General features: G+C 51.0%; 1 protein-coding gene across 8 annotated transcripts in view; it reads right to left on the reverse strand.

Moving 5' to 3' along the window:
- Positions 1-21,242, reverse strand: part of RALGPS1 (Ral GEF with PH domain and SH3 binding motif 1) — a 233,640-nt gene that overhangs the window by 39,682 nt on the left and 172,716 nt on the right. For all 8 annotated transcript variants that reach the window (XM_037158690.2, XM_037158892.2, XM_037159020.2 and 5 more), the window contains 3 exons: positions 7,501-7,638; positions 4,835-4,928; positions 326-393 (listed from right to left, as the gene is read on the reverse strand). In XM_037158690.2, the coding sequence (XP_037014585.1) occupies positions 326-393; positions 4,835-4,928; positions 7,501-7,638 (300 nt within the window). The remainder of the gene's footprint in view (positions 1-325; positions 394-4,834; positions 4,929-7,500; positions 7,639-21,242) is intronic.

Raw genomic sequence — 21,242 nt, forward strand, 5'->3', positions numbered from 1 at the left:
AAGGGCCCGGGTGACCCGGAGAAGATCCTGGGTTTTCTCTACCTACCCTGTGCGTGCTCCCAACTTGGGGCTCTGATCTTGCTTCTTGGGGCTTTTAGGTCCCAGGCTCCTCCAGGGAGCCCCAGCCCAGAGGTGCCCCCCAGGAGTTCCGTGGGATCAAGAGCCTGGGCAGGTTGGTGTGGGAGGGCCGTGAGCAGGGACAGCCGGGCCCACCAACCTGCAAACTGAACTGCACCCTTTGGCCCCACAGGCAGGACCAACCCCGGCAGCTGCACGTGGGCTTCTAGAGGGTGCGCCCCCACTGCATATGGTGCGGCTACAATACCTGCGAGGTCTTCCTTGGAAGAGACGAGTCTTGGAGAGCTGCTTCCTGGCTCGATTCTGAGCGACAGTCTGAAAACAAGGATTTTCACAAGGTCAGAGGGGCTCTGCTCTGCTGCATTGGAGGGGGACTGAGCGTGGCCGTGTTGGTAATCGGCAGACTGGATGGCTGGAAGGACAGTTATGGCCATGAAACCCAGGAATACTTTGGGGTCTGCTCCAGATCACAGCCACTTCCTTCCCCAGTGCCCAGGGGACTTCTGTGACCAAGAAATAATGGTTAAGGATGACAGAGCAAAAAGAGTAATCACAGCCTGTCACCTGCTGGGCGCTAACGTGTTCATTCTGAAGTCAGCCCTGTGAACGAGGCAGGCACGTTACCCCGTCTCACAAACGAGGGAGCGGAGGGGCGGTGAGCTGAAGGGGCGGAGCATCAAACCCTGGAGCCTTTGAACCCAAACTGGTTTTGTTTTGTTTGTTTGTTTTTGTTTTTATCCTCACCTGAGGACATGTTAATGATTTTGGAGAGGGGGGAAGGGAGGGCCAGAGAAGGAGAGAAACATCAATGCGAGAGGAAACATCAGTCGGCTGCCTCTCATGGGCCCTGACTCAGGACCGAAGCCACAGCCTAGGCACGTGCCCCGCCTGGGATGTGAAGCTGCAACCTTCCAGTTTACGGAACAAGGCTCCAACCGAGCCACACTGGCCAGTGGGGTTTTCAATCATCACACACTCCCTCTCAGTTGTCCCTAGAGATGCAGGTGGCAACGGGAATGTTATGAGGATCGGCACCTCAGGATTATTATAATTTTCAACCTTTTGTTAGCCCTTAACCTTTAGTTAAGCCCTGACTGGTGTGGCTCAGTGGGTTGGGTGTCGTCCTGCAAACCAACAGGTCGCCAGCTCAGTTCCTAGTCAGGGCCCATGCCTGGGTTGTAGGCCAGGTCCCCTGACTGCAGGTGTGTGAGAGGCGACTGATAGATATTTCTCTCTCACATCGATATTTCTCTCCCTTTTTCCCTCCCTCCCTTTTTCTCTATAAAGTAAACAAATACATAAATAAAAATCTTTTTTAAAAGGATTAATTAGGAACTTCTGGGTGAAGATGACAGGGTGGAGCCAGATGCCAGTGTCTCCCTTCCCCAGCAAAACCAACAAACAATTATGAAAGCTTGGGCGTAAACAAACTTGCCAGATGCTCCTCAACAAGGGAAGGGGCCTGAACTAAAGCCATGAACTTCAGAAACTTGCAGCTAAGAAAAGAAAACGAGGATGGTGAGGTCTGACCAAGAGTTGTACCGTGGCGTGGTCTCTGCCCCGCCCTCTGGGACCTCTCCATGGGGCTAGTGGGTCCTCACCTATCGCTCTTCTGACTGGCCCCATGGTTGGGAGAGATGGACGGGGCGGATGGAAAGCATGGTGGATACTCTGAGGAAACGAAGCCTCCGTCGGGGCGATTACATACCGGAGGCACCCCTTTATGGAATGGGGTACGGCCTCCAACAGGGTGGAGGAAACTCTGATGGGGGTCTTTAGACAGAGCCCCCATACCTGAAACAGACTGCTTGCTCCCTTCCTCCTGGAGCCTGAGCCCGGCGTTCCCCCAGACCTCACCGCCCAGCAGGAGAACCAACCCACCTCACCCACGGGGGGCGGGGGGGGGCTCTGACGTCCCTCCCTCCGTGGAGTATCCGGCGGGGCCTCTCATCAAGTGGGAGGAAGATGAAAAGGAAGGGCACGACCACCCAGCAAGCACCCTTCCCACAGAAAAAGAAGAGAGAAGGCGCGGCCCAGGGGCAGCCCCAGGCGTACAGGGCAGTCCCCGGGAGTGCTCTGAGCAGGGGGACAACTCACGCAGAATGTGGGCTGAACAGAAACAAGACCTGGGAATGAGACAGCAGACGAGTAAGGTGAAGAGGAGACTGGAGATCAAGGGGACGAACGGAGACCTGAATGAAGACCTCAGCAGAAACAGACCGTCTGGTGACTGTGACCACGAAGACAGAGATTAGACAGAAGCTGAGGGCCGTGGAAGGCAGAGAGCACCCCCTGTGGGTTCCTAGAACCCCTGGAAGAGAAAAACCCAAGAAATGCACAGAAGGAGCCAAAGGCATAAACCAAAAGACTCCCTGTGAAATGAAGAGAGGGCGCCCCATGAGCCAGGGAAGTGTGGTACAAACCCCCACTGCAGGCACGCCCCTTGTTAAGCTCTTGAACGCCAAGGAATTCTTCACCCACCAGGAAGACAGAACAAGACCCTTGACAAGAGTTAAAAATTGGACCGAGCTGAGGTGTTATACAAGGCCGGACGGCGACAGAGCAGGGTCTACGCGTCCCGGGGGACAGAAACGAAGGTGCTCAGCCCAGCGAGCCGAGGGCAGGTGTGCACGACTGTGAAAACCTGCTGGAATCGTCTAGACGAGGGGCCGATTTAACACGAAGACTTTGGGAAGGAGGAGATGACAGGGGGAAAGAACTGAATCTGTTTAAAACAGAACAGTAGGAGTGATAATTCCTGAACAGGATGCGTATGTTATAAACTTGGACTATGCAGGGATAATAATGTAACCAACAAGAAACTGGAAGGTGGGGTGGGGGTGACAGAGGGGGAGAGCGCCAGTGTCCTTGTCTTTCGTGCCCAAGTTCACGGTGGGAACCAAGTCACGACAGAACTGCTGGGCTCCATCCCATCAGTGTTCTCCTGACCTCCTGGTTAATCTTAGAAGCTCTTTTAGGAAATAATACCTTTTGGGGTGGGGAGATATTTATTTGAAGAGTAGCAATTCCTTGAGTTTTATTTCCGTTCCTTTTTTTCTGGTTAAATGAAAGTCAATACTGTTAATTAAAAATAGCAAGTGTAGCCTGATTCAACTTTAACAGATTCTGGCCTCTCATCCTTCCATCCACCACCCTCCTCTACATGCGCATATGTACTTTCTATGCACAGAAAACCGTCCAAAACTGCGTTCGCCTAATGCTGGTGGGAACTCGGGTAATTGTTCTTAAGTTAAAAACAGAATAAAGGCTGAGAAGAACGAGGCACTGGGTGGACCTCCCAGCAGAGTATCTCCACAGCAGAGGGGGCGGGGTGTTAGAAATGCAGTCCTCAAGGTATTAGCTAAGCAGCTTGTCCTTGGGGGCTGTGGAGCGTGGGTTCTGCAAGCAGAACCACAGGCCCCAACCTCTCTGCCACTCAGAGCCAGGGAAGGGACCCGCTGCCTGGGAAGGGGCTCCCTCAATGGTCTGGGCCGGGGGGGCCAAGAATTCGGGCCCCCCCGGGTGTGTCCACATGGACAACAACAAAGGGCCCTTGTGAAGTCCAGGCTGACTGCTGTTTGGTGTGAGATGCTGGGGGTGTCACAGTCCTTTGGGACGACGGAGCAGTGACTCACCGCCTGTGGCCTGTCCAAGGATTATCTCATGGTCAGAAGTATTTACATTTTTCTCCTTAAGGGATATTAGTGTTAATGAAAAACTACTGTCTTTTTAATAGCGCTACCGGCACAGGAATGGAAAATATTACCCCAGAACCTAAGTGGGAATAATTTCACACTCCAGGGTCTGTTTTTAAGCAAGTGCTTTGTAAGTAAAATGAGCTCAATTTGTGGCAAACACAGTTTTAATGAGATTCTCCGGCTTTCATCTATTGTTGTTACTATTACGTAATAGGTCGACATTTCATATTTGATTTTAACAAAATACCATACAAAAACAACTAAAGATATTATATGTTGTTCCCAAAGTTACAACCAATCAGTAGAGCCACCTACGGAACTTTGAAGAGGCACCCCAGACACCTGGAGAGCTAGCCGGCCTCCCCGGTGACCGGTCCGTGGCCATGTGCACAGCCCTTCCTAAGGCCCTGCTGAGTGAGCGGTGGGTACATGGGGGGTGTCTAGCGACCATGGTCCTCTACAGTTTTCGGTGACTGAGATAAGGAGCAAATCGGGGCGGTCAAACTCTCAGACCCCGCACTGGAAGACATTAAAACGAACACAACGGCTAACAGGAGACAAAGGGACTACAGTGTATGCACCAGAGGCGACAAGTAAGAGGGGATTTAAGAGAACACAGGTAAAGGTGACATTCAGGGGGCAAACGATCAACTGCAAGGCCTGCCTCGATGTGTCAGGTTGCTGAAAATGCACCGAGGCTCACGCTGACCTCAGCTCCAAACCAGCCAAGAACGTGTCCCACCAACACGGCAGAGTGGACATGAAACACCCTCTGCCTCCCTCGCAATAGGCACACATGCTGTGTAAGTTCCCAGGTGCCACAGATGAAGAAAGAACCGAAAGCCAGAGCAGGGTGAGCGGAAGATGAGGCCGAAGGGCCCCCAGGGCTCTTCACGGAACTCACTCTGCTCCGGAGGGGTTGCACGGGACGGACACGGGGCCTCCGCCACGGCCAGCCAGCGCCGCTCCTGCGGAAGGCTGGGACCACGGGGCCTAGGGTCGTGCTCCGTGCCCGTGAATTCTGCGTGTGCTGGGCCGGGAGGGGAGTGGGCACTCACTTGTAGTTGTCGTCCTCCACAAACTTCTGGAGCTCTTCGATGTAGCGCACAGACTTCAGGTACTTCTGCACGTGGGGCAGGGTTGTTAGGTGATCTGCCAGAGGTGGACAAAACCCAGAGGTTCAGTCCCTCCCATCTCCAGGTCCCGGATGACACATGTAGGAATGGCTGACTTTGTCACCAGACATTGAGGACTGGGCACAGAGGGGCCATCAGGCCTGGGCTCTGCCCTCACGGAGTGCCCTCAGATGGCTGGGCCACAGACACCACACACCAAGGCTACCAGGGTTCTTCGGTCAGGGAAAGATGGACCTTTGGGGAAAGGTGGTCTCCAGAACAGGCCACAGCCAGGTGTCTGTGTCCTAAAACAGGTTTCCACTGGGGTCGTGTGGCAAGCCTCCCATGCTTGCCCACCCATTTGACAAGAAAGAAAAAATGAATGAATAAAACCTCATCTAGCCCAGTGTGGAGGTCCCACCTAGACCCTGGCACAGCTGGAGCACCTGGCCCCTGGGCTGGAGCTGCTGCACCCTGGGAAGGCAGGGACGGGCCCAGGTGCTCAAGCCCCTGCTCTGCGCCAGGCTCTGTACCGAGAGACTCCTAGGAGTCATTTGCTTTAGCCCTCACAGCTGCCTCCTGTGGGGGACACGTATGTCCATTCCACAGAGGAAGAAGGTGTGGCAACTTGCAAAGCTTATGTCCCTGAGTGAGGCAGAGCTGGGTTTCAATCCCAGGCCACCTTCTACCCTGCACCGCCTCCATTTCATGGGGGGGCTGACGCCAGCTGCTCTCCACAGACCTTCAGGGTCACTGCACTTCTAAGGGGCCCCAAAACCCTCTGAGACCCTCTCTGCCGTTCCCTGCAGGGTGGGGCAGAATGAGCTAGAGGACAGGTGGAGATGGTGGAGCAGGATGCGAAGCACAGCAGAGAGAGGGTGGGAAAGGGCCCGCACTCCCCAGGGTGTGTCCAGGTCACATGAGGAGCGCCTGATGGCTCTGCCCCTTGACTTTGAGATTCTGAATGTGTCATTTTTTTAGGGTCGTCCAACCTGCAGCCTGTGGGCCGAATACGGCTCAGGATGGCTATGAATGTGGCCCAATACCAGATCGTAAATTTACTTAGAACATGAGACTGTTTTGTGATTATGTGTTGCAGTGCATTTCATGTGCGGCCCAAGACAACTCTGCTTCTTCCAGGGCGGCCCGGAGACGCCGGGCACCCCTGTGAGTCTCAGCGTTCTCACCTCTGCCGTGGGGACACCACCACTGCCTGAAGCTGATGACAGGGCGGGTGCAGGTGAGGGTAGGAAAGCGAGCGTTTGCTGAGCTCTGATGGAAGGCCCGGGCACGCCAAGGGCCGGCACACGTATGTCCACATGTGTACAGATGAGAGCACCTCAGACTCAGAGAGAAAGTGACTTCAAGAGGCAGGGCCGAACTTTGAACCCTAGTCTGCCTGACCCCACAGCTGTGCCTGGAACTGCTCTGCTGGCCAGCAGGACACCGAGTGTCCACGCGCTTGTCAGTGGAAAGGGCCTCCGTGGGCAGGGCTGCGCTGGGGACACAGTCCCCTCCCTGCTCCTCCAGTCAGAGAACAGCTAGTCCGGGAGTGCTCACACCTCCCCCACCCCTTGTGAGTGGACCCTTCGCCTCAGTGAGCCCACCATGTAGGAAGCCCACCCTGGCTTCCCTGGGGGTCTTCCCCAGTGGAGGCTATTGGTTCGCTCACACCCCATGTCTCGTCGACTCCCTCACGCCCTGTGTCCTGTCGGTTCGCTCACACCTTGTGTAGCGTTGGTGCACATCTGGTTCCCTTTGCTGCTTCTAGACTCTCACTCCTCAACCCCTTTTGTGGGAACCCGCCCATGGAGGTGTGTCGCTGCAACTCTGCCACCCCTTCTCCTGTCCGTTGCTGACACCTCCCAGCTGCCCCCTGGCCATTCATGTCGATTCCTGGGGGACCTGGGCACCTGGCTCACCACCGACCTCCACACCCCAAAGCCCGCCATCACTTCGGGTGACGTTGATGTGCACGTGGATGGCCCTTCCGGCGTCGTGACCTTTCCTTGACCCTTCTCCAACAACCATCTCCTCACCTATTTCAGACTGTCCCCTTCCCGGTCCCACTTTGGGTCTGGTCATGGTTGGCAGAGCCCGGCTAAGTTGTCTGCCACATCATTCCCCTTTTCCTTCTAGCCCCACAGCCAGACTGCCTTTCCCGGCCTTCCTCAGCAGAAGTAACGAGTGCCACCTGCAGGGCTGGGCTGTAAAACCTAGCCCTACGTGATGCTCTCTACTCCTGCACCGTCCTGCAGAGTTCAGTGGAGGGCTCCGCGGGGCCGCTGAGTTGGCTGCAGGAGGGCTGCCCAGGAGCCACCCACAAAGCTCATGAATATTCTGGCTCGAGGGCCAGACAGACCTGGACTCTGCCACTCACTAAACATGTGATCGTGCAGACACGTGACCAACCTGTTCTAAGCCTCCGTTTCCTCACCTGCAATACAAAGATAGTGACACCTAGTCTGCACATTCTGTGAAGATCAAACATGCATGTAAAAAATCAAGCACATGTGTGATGCTCAAGATAGAGCTTTCTCACTGGTAAGGTGTGGGGCCCAAATTTCAGGGACGTAGTATTTGTCAGTGCCAGTAAGCAGGGTACTCACCGTAGCTGCAGGAGACCTGTAGGTCAGCGATGATTCGGAGAATGTTGTTCATCTGATTGGACCTTTGTTCGTTTTCCATGATGCTGCCTGAGGCAGGATATGCAGAATCGATGTAGATTAAATCCAGGAGATAGATCCCTGAAAGAACAGAAGGCACTCAATGATGGTGGGTGTTCAGCATTAAACAGACAAAACGGCACAACACAGAGCTGCTCTGCCGGAAGCCGTACAGGGGGGCGCATGGCAAACGGAGATGCTGCTGGGACTTCAGCTCCGGTCCTAACTTCTCACACAGATCGTGCAATGGTAAATCGAACACCTGTGTGACAACCCAGATGAATGCTGGCAAGATTTCAGCATCTCTGGACTGTGCACTCTTCAGCAACAAGGATTTTCTCCCCTTGTAACCCATGTGGAGAATAACAGGACATAAAGGAGATGAATGGATATTTGTGTTTCTCACCAACTGACGAAGTTTAAGAGGTCTAAGGTATCACATCCAGAAGAACTCATTTGGATAAATTTGGTTTTTATTTATTCACTTTGTTGTATGTCTGTGCATCTATCTGAACACACCCCCCCCAATCATAAATTAACTAAGGGACAGAAGAAGAAATTTTAAAAAGCGACAGTCCTTGGTATAAAAAACTAAGGCTAACCCTGGCTGGTGTAGCTCAGTGGATTGAGCACGGGCCTGCGAACCAAAGGATCGCAGTTCGATTCCCAGCCTGGGTTGCAAGCCAGTTCCCAGCAGGGGACACATGAGAGGCAACCATACATTGATATTTCTCTCCCTCTCTCCTTCCCTTCCCCTCTAAAGATAAATAAATCAAATCTTTAAAAAAACAATAACTAAGGCTAAACAGAGAATTCTCATGAGAATGCTTAATAAGAAGATAACAGTGATATAAAAGTACAGCCAGGACAGGCCAGTGTGGAACCTCGGCAAGGCCTCCTGCTGTCAGCCAAGGGGGTTTTGCGACACGCCGCCTGGCCAGTGGTGGGGAGAGCGACAGCGAAGCAGCGTGATGCGCTCACGGCCCTCGGCTCCCTAGCTTGCCCCAGGACCGCAGCCCAGGCCGCCGTCTGGGGACGCGCGGCCTCCGTGAGTGCTGCCCGCAGCCGTGGTGCGGGCGGGGCCGACCAGGAGCAGTGATTTGAGGCAGAACTAGGGGCGAAAACAGTGACCAAGGCGAAGAGGAGTGATTGATACTGATGAAATCACGGTTGATGGAGATGATCTAATGACTACATTTCAGTACCCAAGGCAACGCTGCACCAACATACACAAAGCAAAAGTCCGTCAGAAATAAAAAGTGAATTTAACAATGACATAACTGCACAGAGGCCTTCAGCACGTCTCTTCCAGAATTTGTGTGTGTGTACAAAATATGCACACATGCAGACACATGGGTATATTTGTGCATATATGACTATAGTATTTGAATAACAAAATCAGCAAGCTTGGTATTACATAAAAGAAAGTGTCATTCTTTTCTGATACCCACAGAATGCTTACAAACTTGACTATATGCTAGACTATAGAGAAAAGTTTAGCAAGTTTCAAAAAGTAAATTAGCCACATTCTTTGGCCTTATCGTACATGCAGGATTTAACGATAAATATTTTAAAAGTCTAACCATTTGAAAAACACACATGCACACATAAATATGCTCACAAGAAACTCTTAGATCAAATAAAAACAAAAAATCTAAAATAAAAATCTACTTAAAGACAATGACAGTAAGAACACTACAAGTTAACAATTTATGGCATCAGACTAAAGCAGTAATCAGAGGAAAACCTGTAGCCTTAAAAGTTTACTGTTAAACTACTCATCGCTATTACAATGTAATAAGCAGGTAGTTAGACGCTGGGGTGTTTTGCATGGACGGACGAGCACTGCGCTGACTTACACATCCTCTGAGTCATTGACCCTCACAACACCCCACTTTATGGAGGAAGAAGAGGAAGTGCAGTGGGATGTGCAAGTGGCTCTGGGTCACACAGCCGGTCACCGTGACGGAGGCGGCAGATGCCCCGGAGGACACAGCCGCCATCACGGTCGGCGGCAGCTGCTGCTGGATGAGTCAGTCCTCTGCTTTTAAAATAGCTGCACACTGATACGGGAAACCGTTCAATCACGGAAATACACACTGATACTTCTCACAGGAGCCATCTTGACCTCCACTCTTTCAGTGGCATCACATGTCCGAAATTTCAATAATTAGAAATAATTTCCCCGGCACAGAAGCTTCAAGTTGGGTAGACTCAGGTCCACAGATTTATTCTTTCTCTTGACCTTGTTTTTCCTCTCTTCTCTTAAAACTGTAACTCAGTCACTCCCCCAGGGATTCAGCAGTGGCGATCCTGAAAATCCCCTCCCTGCTTCAACCACAACAGAAAGCACCCTCTGTGCTGAGCCAGAGGTGCAGGGATGAGGGACAGGGGCAGCTTTGCTCCAGATGAGAACCCAGTGCAAACTCGAACCCAGCTGCCTCTGAGTGGCTGAGGGCTGCTTGGCCCAGGAGCAGACACGCTGCGGAGCAGGATGAGGGAGAGAGACGGATGCTTCCCAGGGACTTACCACCAGCTGGAAACTCGCCTGCCTCAGTCACCCCCCCCCTCCCCGTGATCCTCCCACAAACCCCACGAGGACTAAACAGAACACTGGAGCTCAGAGGAAGGAAGAAACCCTCCGGAGGCCTCACAGTGGGTGTGCGGGCTGTGGACCCAGGTCTGTTTGGCTCCAGCGCCTACGCTCCCACCCTCTCACTGGCCATCAGAATACACTGGGAATCGCCTCTTCCCAGGTAACACACCCAGCATGGAAGCTGTACCCTGTCCCACCCTGTGAGGACGGTGCTGGCCCCTCCACTTCCTCTCAGGTCCCTGGCTCTGCAAACAGAGGCCAGGAAGAGCTCGCCTTTGGAGGGGCCAGCACACCATCTCCACTGCCCTGCCCCCGCCTGCACCCTGGGAGCACGGGGAGCTCACTACTTCAAAGAGCAAATGCCATTGTTGGAGCATTCATCACCCGCCTCCATGAAATGCGCAGACCCCGACACCTGTCTACTCCCCAGAACCACAGAGTGCAGGCCAAGGACACAACACACTGAGGACTGAGGGGACTTTGCAAAGGAGGACTGCTGGCCCGTGACCTGTACAGAACTTGATCCACAGAAATGCCTGCGCAGAACTGCCAATAACGTCTCTCATTCCCATAATAAAAACTCCCAAAGCAGCAAATCTTCCACAGTTAATACTGCACAAATCCAGGAAGATCTGTTCAGTATTATTAGCCCACAACCGGAAATATTTAAAAGCCTAAACTGTAATGAAGTCATAAAACAGCCACCTCCCACTGGTGCTGTGCCAGTGCGGGGCTAAGCCCTGTGCGTGGTCCGCGCCGACCACACCCGGAATGACATGCTTGCTGGCGTCCCTGTGCCCTCGCTGCCCAGTCCCCCCGGCAGAAGCGAAGGCCCTCCAAGCGGGAAGTGTGTCTTGCTCCATGAGCTCAGTCCTCGGCGGCTGGAACAGAGCACACGGGAGCTGCTTGGTAAACATTAGCTGAAAGAAGAAAAGCATGAACAAAGCCATACTTTATTGAACCCCTACAATAACCCAATGAAGGACATTATTACCCTCATTTTTTGGCTAAGGAAAGAGACACAGAGTCAGGTGGTGATGATAATGAACCTGAGCCTGATCCTAAGCTGGGAGCGTTGCTCAGAATGTTGACTCCTAACAGACCAACGACGTCAGGGAGGTATTCTCTCTCTTTTACAGAGAGGGGCACTGAGGCTGTGAGAGTCACTTTGCTTTTCTGAGGCCACACAGCTGGGATGGGATGGAGGCGGGATTCGAACACAGGTCTGTCCAGGCTGCCATACTGTCTTTCTTTTTTTTTCAACCCCAGCCAGGCCTCTGACGCCTGGCAGCTGTTGAGGCAAGCTGAAGCCAGAGGTCTCCAGGCTGCAGCTCCTCTGCCTGCTTTCTCCTTCGGCATCGACACCCTCCAAGAAGGCTCGTGGCTGCACCGTGGCCACCTCCCCCGCCTACACCTTCCACTTCCTCCCACTGCCTCCCTGGCACCCATCACGGTGGATCCGTCCAGGTCCCACCGTCAGTGCGCCCACCCAGGCCTGGGGGCCTGCCAACTCTGCCACGTGGCAGGCAGCTGCAGTGTGAGTGGGAGAGTGTGGGCTCGGAACCAGGAGGCTCGGAACCCTGGTGCTGCCACGCTGGGTGGCCTCGGGCAAGCCTTTCACCCCCCAGGCCTCAGTTTCCTTGACTGTGATCGGGAGTGATGACGGTGGTCGTGAGGAGTGTGCTGGCCCAGGGCCTGGACCACTGAGATGCCCAAGCAGCTGAGCGAACCTCAAGCCTGGCTCCGTGGCGAGGCCCCACGGGAGGGATGCACTGGCTGGGTTTGCCATAACCATGGGTGGCGCCCAGATGCAGACCATGTGGTGGCCACCCAGCTCAGGCAGGCCAGTGCTGGGAGCTTCTATCCGGGTTGGGACGACACAGCTGGGACGCCTCGGCTCCCTTCCTACTCACACAGTTACTGCAGCCAATGAAACGGTCTAACTGGCTTTGTTAAGATGCAGAGTAACTGGACCAGCCACTGGCCCTGGCTGCCGTGGGACAAGTGACACCAGTCCTGAGTGGTTCCATGGGACTGGGGCTAGACTGGGAGGTACGAACACTTTGGAGGAAACACCATAATAGGAACTGCCACTCTCTGTGACGAGAAAGGCTGGCCTGCCTGTCTCACGGAATTTAGGTGCTCTCATTTTCCCATCCCACAGATTTGTAAATGAGAGCTTAGAGAGATAGGGTGACATCCAAGGTCACACAGCTTGCAAATGGGGCAGTCAGGATTTGAATTCAGGTCTGCCTGACTCCAAAGATTTGGGACAGAGAGCAATGCTGTATGCTAGGGCTGGAAGTCATTGGCTGGCACGGGGACAAGGGTCCCAGCAACAGAGATGGGCGTTTGGGGACCCCTGCTGTGCCCTGCCTTCCCCCAGTGACGCTGCTGGCAGCCCATGGCTTGCCCGCCTGCAGACTGGACCTCCTCTGAGAGGGACAGCTACCTGGACATGCTTGTGCTCTGCTCCCGCCTGCCATGCCCCACACAGGGCCTGGTGTCGTTGCTGTGGCAGCAGCATACGTGCCAATCAGCCTGCGGTACAGGGGCCGATGGCAGTGAGCGGCCCTCAGCTCGCTCTGCCGTAGATGCCCTCTGAGCTGGGCTGGTCCCAACCCCAGGGGCATGTGGCCAAACCCTCTTCCTGACAGTGAATCCAGGCCCCCCACCAGGGTCTGTCCACAAGATGCTCTGACCCCGAGGAGGGAGTGCCAGGCTGACAAAGGACTTGCTCTCCTGAACAGACACCTTCTCTTAGGCTGAGGGACACCGTGCTCCGTGCAGCAAAGCCCACTTGAAGCTGGGTGCTCTCAGGCTGCCAGAGCCAAAGCCCATGGCTGGCGCTGGGTTTCACCACAAGCCCAGAAACTCACTGCTCTCTTGTTTCTCCCATCACCGCCCGTCTTGCTTCCATCCCAACTCTGGTTTTGGTTTTTCTTGCACAGCTATCTATTTAATAAGGAAAATTCTGCTGTGTTGAGGGAAAAACCCTCCACAGCAAAAAAAAACATACCGCATTTCCATCTTACGATTTCCATTCTCTTGAGCTGTCTTTTAAAGTGGGAGATAAAAGGCTTTGTTCGTGGTGTCCTGCTCTGCCTTGGAAAAGCCACTTTTGGGCACCAGAACCGCACTTGTGCGGTTTGGTCATGTAAACTGTCCTGGTAAATTCCAAATGAAATAGCAGAGCAGCAGCTCATTAGAGTTTTTTTTTTTTAATTTTTATTTTTTTTAAGAGAGCACAAAGCAATTCCATCCACTGCAGGAGGAGGTCTCAGCGGGCCACTCACGCTCCCTGTCAAGATGCAGAAGGCTGTGAGGATTAATTAGTGCCTGCTAATTGATATTAATCATGCAAAACACGAACTGCAGAAAAAAATCCTCATGTAAAGACCATTCCTCATGTGAAATGTACTGCAAGCTGACCGACACCAAGACACATGTCTCCTGCATCTGCAGGAAGGAGGCGGGCCCAGGCAGTCACATGCCAGGTGGTCAGAGACCAGGTTTCCCCACAAGCACATGGCCCTGCTCATTTCATGGTGTGGAGTCGCATGAATCACAAAAGCACGTGGGCAAAGTCTCACAGCCCGCCCAGAATCTAGGATTGCCTCTTGGCTCCCCGAGGTGAAATGAAGACACGACCACGGATCCCCACATGCGATGGGGGTCACCTGGTCATCTACAGGTGCAATGGGGTCACCTACTGTTTGCAAATGTTCTCCCGGGGAGCTACGGGACCATGCAGCACACGCTGGTGTTCTGATCAGCAACGAGAGAGGCCATGAGGAGATGGCACTAATCTGGTCATCAATACTCGGTTTGTTTCGTGCTCAACACTGTGCTAGGTAAATTACATGTGCTACCTCATTTAACCCTGCAGTGCCTCTATTGGAAGGCAGTAAGACGAAACCAGCACTTCCGTTAGCCTAATATCCACGCCCAATTTTTCTGGAAACAGCCCTTGCTTTTCCTTTGGGGGGAATCATGCCTCCCACTCCCATAATGCATGTGGTCTCGGTAGGTCTGAACTAATTCTACTCCCCCCCAGCCCAGAGGTTAAAACCCTCCAAATAATTCAGAAATGAAAGAAGAAGTTAAAATTAAAATAACAAACTATATACACATATAGAGTGCAGTCAAAGCCATGTCACTGCTCAGAAAAGAGTCCAGAGCTCCAAGTGCTTATATTAATAATTAAGAAGGGTAAAAAAAATGAATTAGTATTCATTATAGAGAACTAGGAAGAAACCAATAAAGCAAAACAAAGTACAAGAAAAAGAATGAACTATAAAAGCGGAAATGATAAAGTGATAAAACTGAAAGTTGGTTCTTTGAAAAGCCCATAAAGTAGACAATCCCTTTGGTATGTGTGATGAAGCCAAAAGAAAAACACACAGATGCACAACATCAGGGGTGAGAGAGTGGCCCCGACCCCAGAAACGGCGGAGGTGTGAAGGCGGCGCTGTGTGCACCGTTTACGTTGGCATATCTGAAAACCGGCCGAAACGGGGCTTCCTAGGAACGTCTATCTCCCCAAAATTCTCAAGAAGAAGCAAAAAAACTTCATTGCCAATAAAGAAGAAAAATTAATAACACTGAGAAAGACACTATTATTAAAAAGTACAATACCTAAATAGTCTCATGGAACTCAGTGTTTCAAAATAACATTAGCAAATCAAATTAGTAGTATGTAAAAGATTAGTGAAGCAGACAGGTTCGTTACAGGAGTGCAACGATACTTCAAATGATCTGGAGGGAGATGCTGGTGAAAAGTAACTGGTGAATTTAGCATCTGTTCTTGAGGAAGCACTGAGCTGGTAACACTTTCTTAATGTGATAAGGGATGCGTGTCAGAAAAATTAAAACAATGTTCTTAACATGAACTCCTATTACTAGGACGAAACCAGGAACACCTACCATACTGCCATCATTTAACACTACTCTGGATGCACAAGGCAATGAGATAAGACAAGAAAAACGTGTTATAACTATTAAAGATCCACATAATATTACTATTATTTTCAAGTGATAGAATGTTATCATATTAGTTATATAATTAAATAATCTAAGATAGTCAACTGAACAACTATCCGTACTAAATAACAGAATTAAGTTCGAAGTAAATACACAGAAATCAATAGCATTCTTATATACCAGCAATTACCAACCAGAAAATGGAAAATAAAAAAGGAGGTCATGTGCAATAAAAACAAAACGATAAAACTCCTGTGAGTAAACTTAAAAATGTGTAAGACCTACATGAAACTTACTTAAAATGTGTAAGACTACATGAAACTACATAAAACTTACTTCCTAAAAAACATATATAACTTTTATTAAAATTAACCAAACACATATTCTGAGCTTAATTTTTCTTTGAAGAATGTACTTGAATGAAACAAAAGCACAATTCTTACAATTACAAACCCTTTCTCTATAACTCTGTATTTTAATCGTCACAATGAAAATGTAACACTTTGATAATTAAGATAGAAGCCCATAAAATAGAAATATCTTCAGGGCAGATATGAGAGAAGATGTAAACAAATGAGGAAATGCATGACATTGCTGGGGGGGCCTTGGCACTGCAAGGGTGTCAATTATTGCCTAATTCATATGTGAATTCCACAGGACTCCACACTGATTCCAAAGTTCGCCAGGGATGAAAAGAGAACATTTCTGAAAGATGACCAAGGGCGCTTGTCCCAAATAATGTATAAAATTCATATAATTTCAAAATTGATTTCAGAGATCACCTAGAGAGGTAAACACTTGAAACAGAACGTTCTGAAAAGAAGAAAGGAGAAAGGGTCTTGGGAAACGGGCTGTGAGGCGGTGGCGGCTGAGCCGGGGGTACAGAGTTGAAAACGCAGACGTGAAAACCGAGTAGAAGACAGGGGGCACTTAAATCGGTAGGAAAAGGGTGAGTCCTCCAGTTAACTGGAACTGGGACAAACAGTTGTCTACGTAGGAAAATACAGGGCCTGGCACAAGTGACACTTCCTTTTTACTATGAAATATTTTATTACAAAATCATAAGCCTATAACTCTGTAACATGACAATACCACAGTCAAGCCATTTTACACTCATGACATTTTAGGTGAACTGTTCAAATTAAAACTATCAATTATTACATCCATATTATTGCCCTACCGACCACACTCAAGCAGGTGTTACTTCTGTTGGACCCTGTGTAAAGTTGAATGTCTACTTTATTTCTTAATACAATACAGTCCAGATGAATTCAGGACTGCAATCTCCATACTAAGAAGAGCACTGAAATGAAACAGGAGAAAATAGTTTGATAGCCGTGTGGCACACAAAGGATTAAGCGTGACATGAAACTCAAGCCTCGGGAGAAGGCTGGCACACTCACTTCCGCGAGACCAAAGAAAACGCCTTCCACAGAGTTGAAAGACAAATGTCAAAACAGGAAAAATGCTTGCAATTTAAAGACAGCCCATAGTTCTAATATATAAAGACCTCCTGCAACAAAAGTAAATAATGTCACAGGAGGTGATCATTGAGATGTCAAAGATGCCCAAGCCTCACTGACAATCAGTAAGTACACATTCACACGTTTGTTTTTTGCCATTTATACTGGCAAAGGTCAGAAAGGTCAACAGCACTTGGTGCTGCTGCGAGAGCCTGAGCACAACAGCCCTTCCACAAGGCCACCTGGGCTGTAACGTGACAGAGTCGCGGGGGCAGAACGGGCACTACCTACTGATAACTCCTCACACGCATTTCCAGGACCCGGCAATGCCACTTCTAGAAACGTGTTCTACAGCAGTTTCCTACAAACTGGCAAAGTAAGAATGGAATGTTCATTGCACCACCACTTGTAACGTAGAACTGTAAAAAAACTGCATGGTTTGGATAAGTGACTTTTTATACATGCAGAGGAATCTGATGCAGCTATTAAAAGGCTAAAATACATCTCTAAGAACAAACAATAAAAGATATTCATGATGTGTTGTTTTGAAAGAAAACAAATGAGGTTATGGTTTTACATGCATGGGGGGAGGAGAGAGATGGAATATATTGCCCAATCTGTTAATGGTAACCACCTTTAGGGATAGAATTTTAGGGTTATTTTCTGCTTTATACAATTTTACATTAATTCAGCTTTGGCTACCAATATGTACTACTTTTAGAAACAGAAAGAGCACGATCTTCCTTCCCGTCCTTCCTTCTCACTACTGAAGCAGCAAACACTTTTTGGGCAGGGAAAAGGGAGGTGGTATTTTATGCCAGCGATTTTTCCGGATACTCCTAGCTCCTGTTGAAGACCTGGTCTTTAGGGTTCGATTTAAAAGCCACGAGCTTTCCCAACTGCCTCAGACTCTACAGTCTGTTGTGAATACTCCATTGCCTCCTGACTCCTGCCCTTGTTCTTGGTCTCCACGTCCAATCCACCCTGCACCCTGTGTTCTTTATGAAACTCAGTCAGACCGTGCCATTCCCAACTTAAAACTGCTCAATGGCTCCCCATCCCAGCAGGAAAGGGTTCCTGGCCTTCTGCCTTCTGCCCAGGCCGGCCCCTCTGGCCTCTTCCCCCTCTCTCTTAGAAGATCCTCCAGCTGTCTTGGCCCCTTGCAGCTAGCTCCCTGCACGAACCCTCTGCTTCATGCTCCGAGCTCGGCAGAGGCATTTCCTCCCCTTGCCCCATCGACCTCCCCCTCCTCCAGCTGTTAGCTGGTCCCTCCTGGGTGCCTAGAGCAGGTGCCCTTTCCTCAATGACAGCATCTATCACACACTTTTTGAGGGCCAGGGCCGTGTCTCATCCATCTCTGTGTTCCCAAGGGCCTTGCGCTGAGCCTGGCACACAGGAGGGGCCTGGAAAATGAATGTTTGGGGGACGACTGGGCCAGATGTGGATCTTCACTGCATGCACACGACTCTTCAGTCCGGCCTCTGAAATTCCACTGCTCGGTGGAAGAGAGTACCTGGAGCTGCCAGGCACCTCACTCCTCCACCCCTGATAGGGTCAACCCTGCGTTCTGCTGTCTCCAAGCTAAATATCCACATTTCTCTGAGTGCTATAAAGGGCTTCCAGAGTAGCTGACGTCACCAAAAGGAAATGCAAGATGATTCCCCCAGTGAAAGCTTCGGAAACCTGCCTCACATTGGGTAGAACTGAGGCTGCCCACGTGCCAAGGAAAACACTCTGCGCTTGTCTTTCCAGCCCTGGCTCACAGATCCGCTACTGTGCGTAGAAAGGCTCCCTGGGCGTCCGAGGCCACCAGGATCCCCGCCAGAGAGTGAGCTCATGGCCGGCTGCTTCAATCACCGGAGTATTTTCCACTTCCACCAAGGCGCTCACGTGTCTGTGACCACACTTCATCTCGTCTTTAAGTGTAACAAAAAATAAGGGAGGCAAAGGCAAAACTGTCAGATGTGGTCCTTACTCAGAAACCGGGTAACAAAACACGACCTTCTAAACCTCAATCACCAAATCCTGCATTCTCTGGAAAACAAGCAACAGATTTTGGGAGTGTAAGCTAGATCCAAACTGATGTTTACTTTTTTAAAGCAAATTCTTTTTTGATTTTGCGGAAGTGATATGTTGACAGGCTCCTTTTGGGCCCCTTCGGAGGAAGAAGCCATCTGACTCCTAGTTTATTTGCAGACTTGGGCCAGGTGTCTCCATCCCTCCCGACCATGCTCAACAGAGATGGCAGGATGCAAGCCCCAGCAGGGCTGTCCCGGCAGCCTGCTCCAGTGTGGGCCACACCTGTGGGCTCTGCCCACCTGCAGGACATACTGGGTACAGGAGGCATTCGGCCCAGACACATCCGGCCAGCCAGGGCCCAGCCCACCCTTTTCCAGCCCTGCTCCATGGTCTGCGGTGGGGGGCTGACAGGGGCCACTCCCACCAAGCCTGTGAGCCAATTTCACAGGGCAGGGGAGCACTCAGCCCCACCAGCAGGGGGCGCTTTCGGGTCTGAGACTGTGCCTGTGGGTGGGATGGAGGAGGGAAAAGGAGAGCCAGGGCACTGGCTGGGGTTGTGCTTCAGGCTGGAAGGCCCACTCACACCTACTCCTGTGCTGCCTCTTCCTTGCCCACCAGACTCAACTCCCCTGAGAAATGATTCAGAAAACAACCTCTGGACTCTGGTTGGTTCTCCAGCACCAACTTTACCCCACCCTGACTCCTCCCCTTCTTCCCAGCTCACCGCCATCCCAGCAGGCTTTGGGGCCAACACTACCCTCATTAGGACACTCCTGGTTTCACCACTGTGGGAGGCTTTTCAGGGAAGAGACAGGGCAAAGTGGCAGGGAAACATGTCTGCTGACCAATCAGAAGTGGCGAGGAGCACAAAGGAAGGTGGCAGGTCACTGTGGGGAGAAGGGAGGTGCAAGGATGCAGGGGGATGTGCAGGGGCCAGCCCCCTCGGGGACGCCCACTGTCGCTGTGAAAGGACCTTGGTGCTACAAGTATTCACTGAGTGCCTCCCAAGCCCTGGACACAGGGGTACAGAGGAGAACCTAACCCCTGGAGGCATCCCGGCCAGCAGAGGCATTAATTACACAAACAATGAAGGGCACGCAACTGCTAAAAAATAATTCTGTAGCACATGCCAACTTTGGAGAATTATCCTCAGATGCCAACGAGAGACCTCGAGGAACCGTGGCCTGTGAGACAGCAATGGGTCAGTCACATTGTGAGCACTCACGGGTTCATCAGCCTGCTCTCCCTGCCTCAGCTGCTCGACCCCAGAGGTGTTCAGTAACCCGTCCGAGGTCGCTCGGCACACCTCGGGAGCGACCAAGAGGCAGGATCTGAGCTCAGGCCCTGTGGCTTTAGGGACTGCACTCTTACCCACCATGTTAAATGCAGTATTTATAGCTCAATATATACAGAAAAGAAATAATATCCAAATTTGAGACATCTGTGTTCAGTCTGGCACTGCCGCTTACTTGTTCAGTGTGACCCTGGGTGAGTTCTTCGGCTGCTTTCTTCAGCAGGAAACAGAGGCAGGACCTGTAACTTGCTCACCAGGCCAAAGGAAAGACAGAGAGAGACACCACACAGGCAAAGGACTAGCACAGCATCTGGATAAGGCAGGCACTCGAAGTTACATGAGAAGAAAGCCTTGAAAACCGAAAGGATGGGGGTGCTTGTCTATTTCTGGAAACCTTCCAGAAGAGACTAGACAGCCCCTCATACAGCCTCCCCTGACCTATCACTAACATTTTTAAAAAGATTTTATTTATTTATCTTTAGAGGGAAAGGGAAGGAGAGAAGGAAAGAAATATCAATGTATAGTTGCCTCTTGTGGGTCCCCTGCTGGGAACTGGCCTGCAACCCAGGCATGTGCCCTGCCTGACTGGGAATCGAACCGCGATCGTATGGTTCGCAGGCCCGCGCTCAATCCACTGAACTACAGCAGCCAGGCCATCACTACCATTTTTCAAAATATTTTATTTATTTATTTTGAGAGAATGGGGAAGGGAGGGAGAAAGAGAGGGAGAGAAGTATTGATATACAAGACACACATCAACTGGGGACCTGGCCTGCAACCCAGGCATGTGCCCTGACTGGGAACCAAACTGGTGACCTTCCTGTTTGCAGTCTGGCACTCAATCCATTGAGCCATACCAGCCAGAACTTATCACTAAAATGTTTGTGACTAGGAAAAAGATAAAACACATCTTTCCAGCTAAGAGGGACAGAGAGCCTTATTGCTACAATCTAGGGAGAAATGGAAATTACAATAGGCAGAAGGAGATGATAGAAATTGAGCAAATTTGGACCTCGTCTTTTGAAATGGAGACAATTGGTCCCTCCTGGGCCCTGTCCCCAGCCCCAGGGAAGCTCCCACCGGCTGTTGCACGCCATCTCCTCACACCCACCTGCAGGCTGCTGCTGCCACCCCAGAACTGGAGTGTGTCCAAAGGGAAACCCAAATGCTCTGCCTGCTGATGACACCAAAGATGATAGATTTGACCTTGTTCAAGAGTCTTTCTTCCAGTCTATTCCAGAGTCTGGAAGAAAGTTTCAAGACACTTTGATCAGTACAAGACAAGGCTGTGATAAAAGAGAAACTGCAAGAGGAGACAGAAAGAGATGCA

Source organism: Artibeus jamaicensis, unplaced genomic scaffold (assembly GCF_021234435.1).
Source record: "Artibeus jamaicensis isolate MK-2021 breed Jamaican fruit bat unplaced genomic scaffold, CSHL_Jam_final contig_471, whole genome shotgun sequence".
Taxonomy (NCBI): domain Eukaryota; kingdom Metazoa; phylum Chordata; class Mammalia; order Chiroptera; family Phyllostomidae; genus Artibeus; species Artibeus jamaicensis.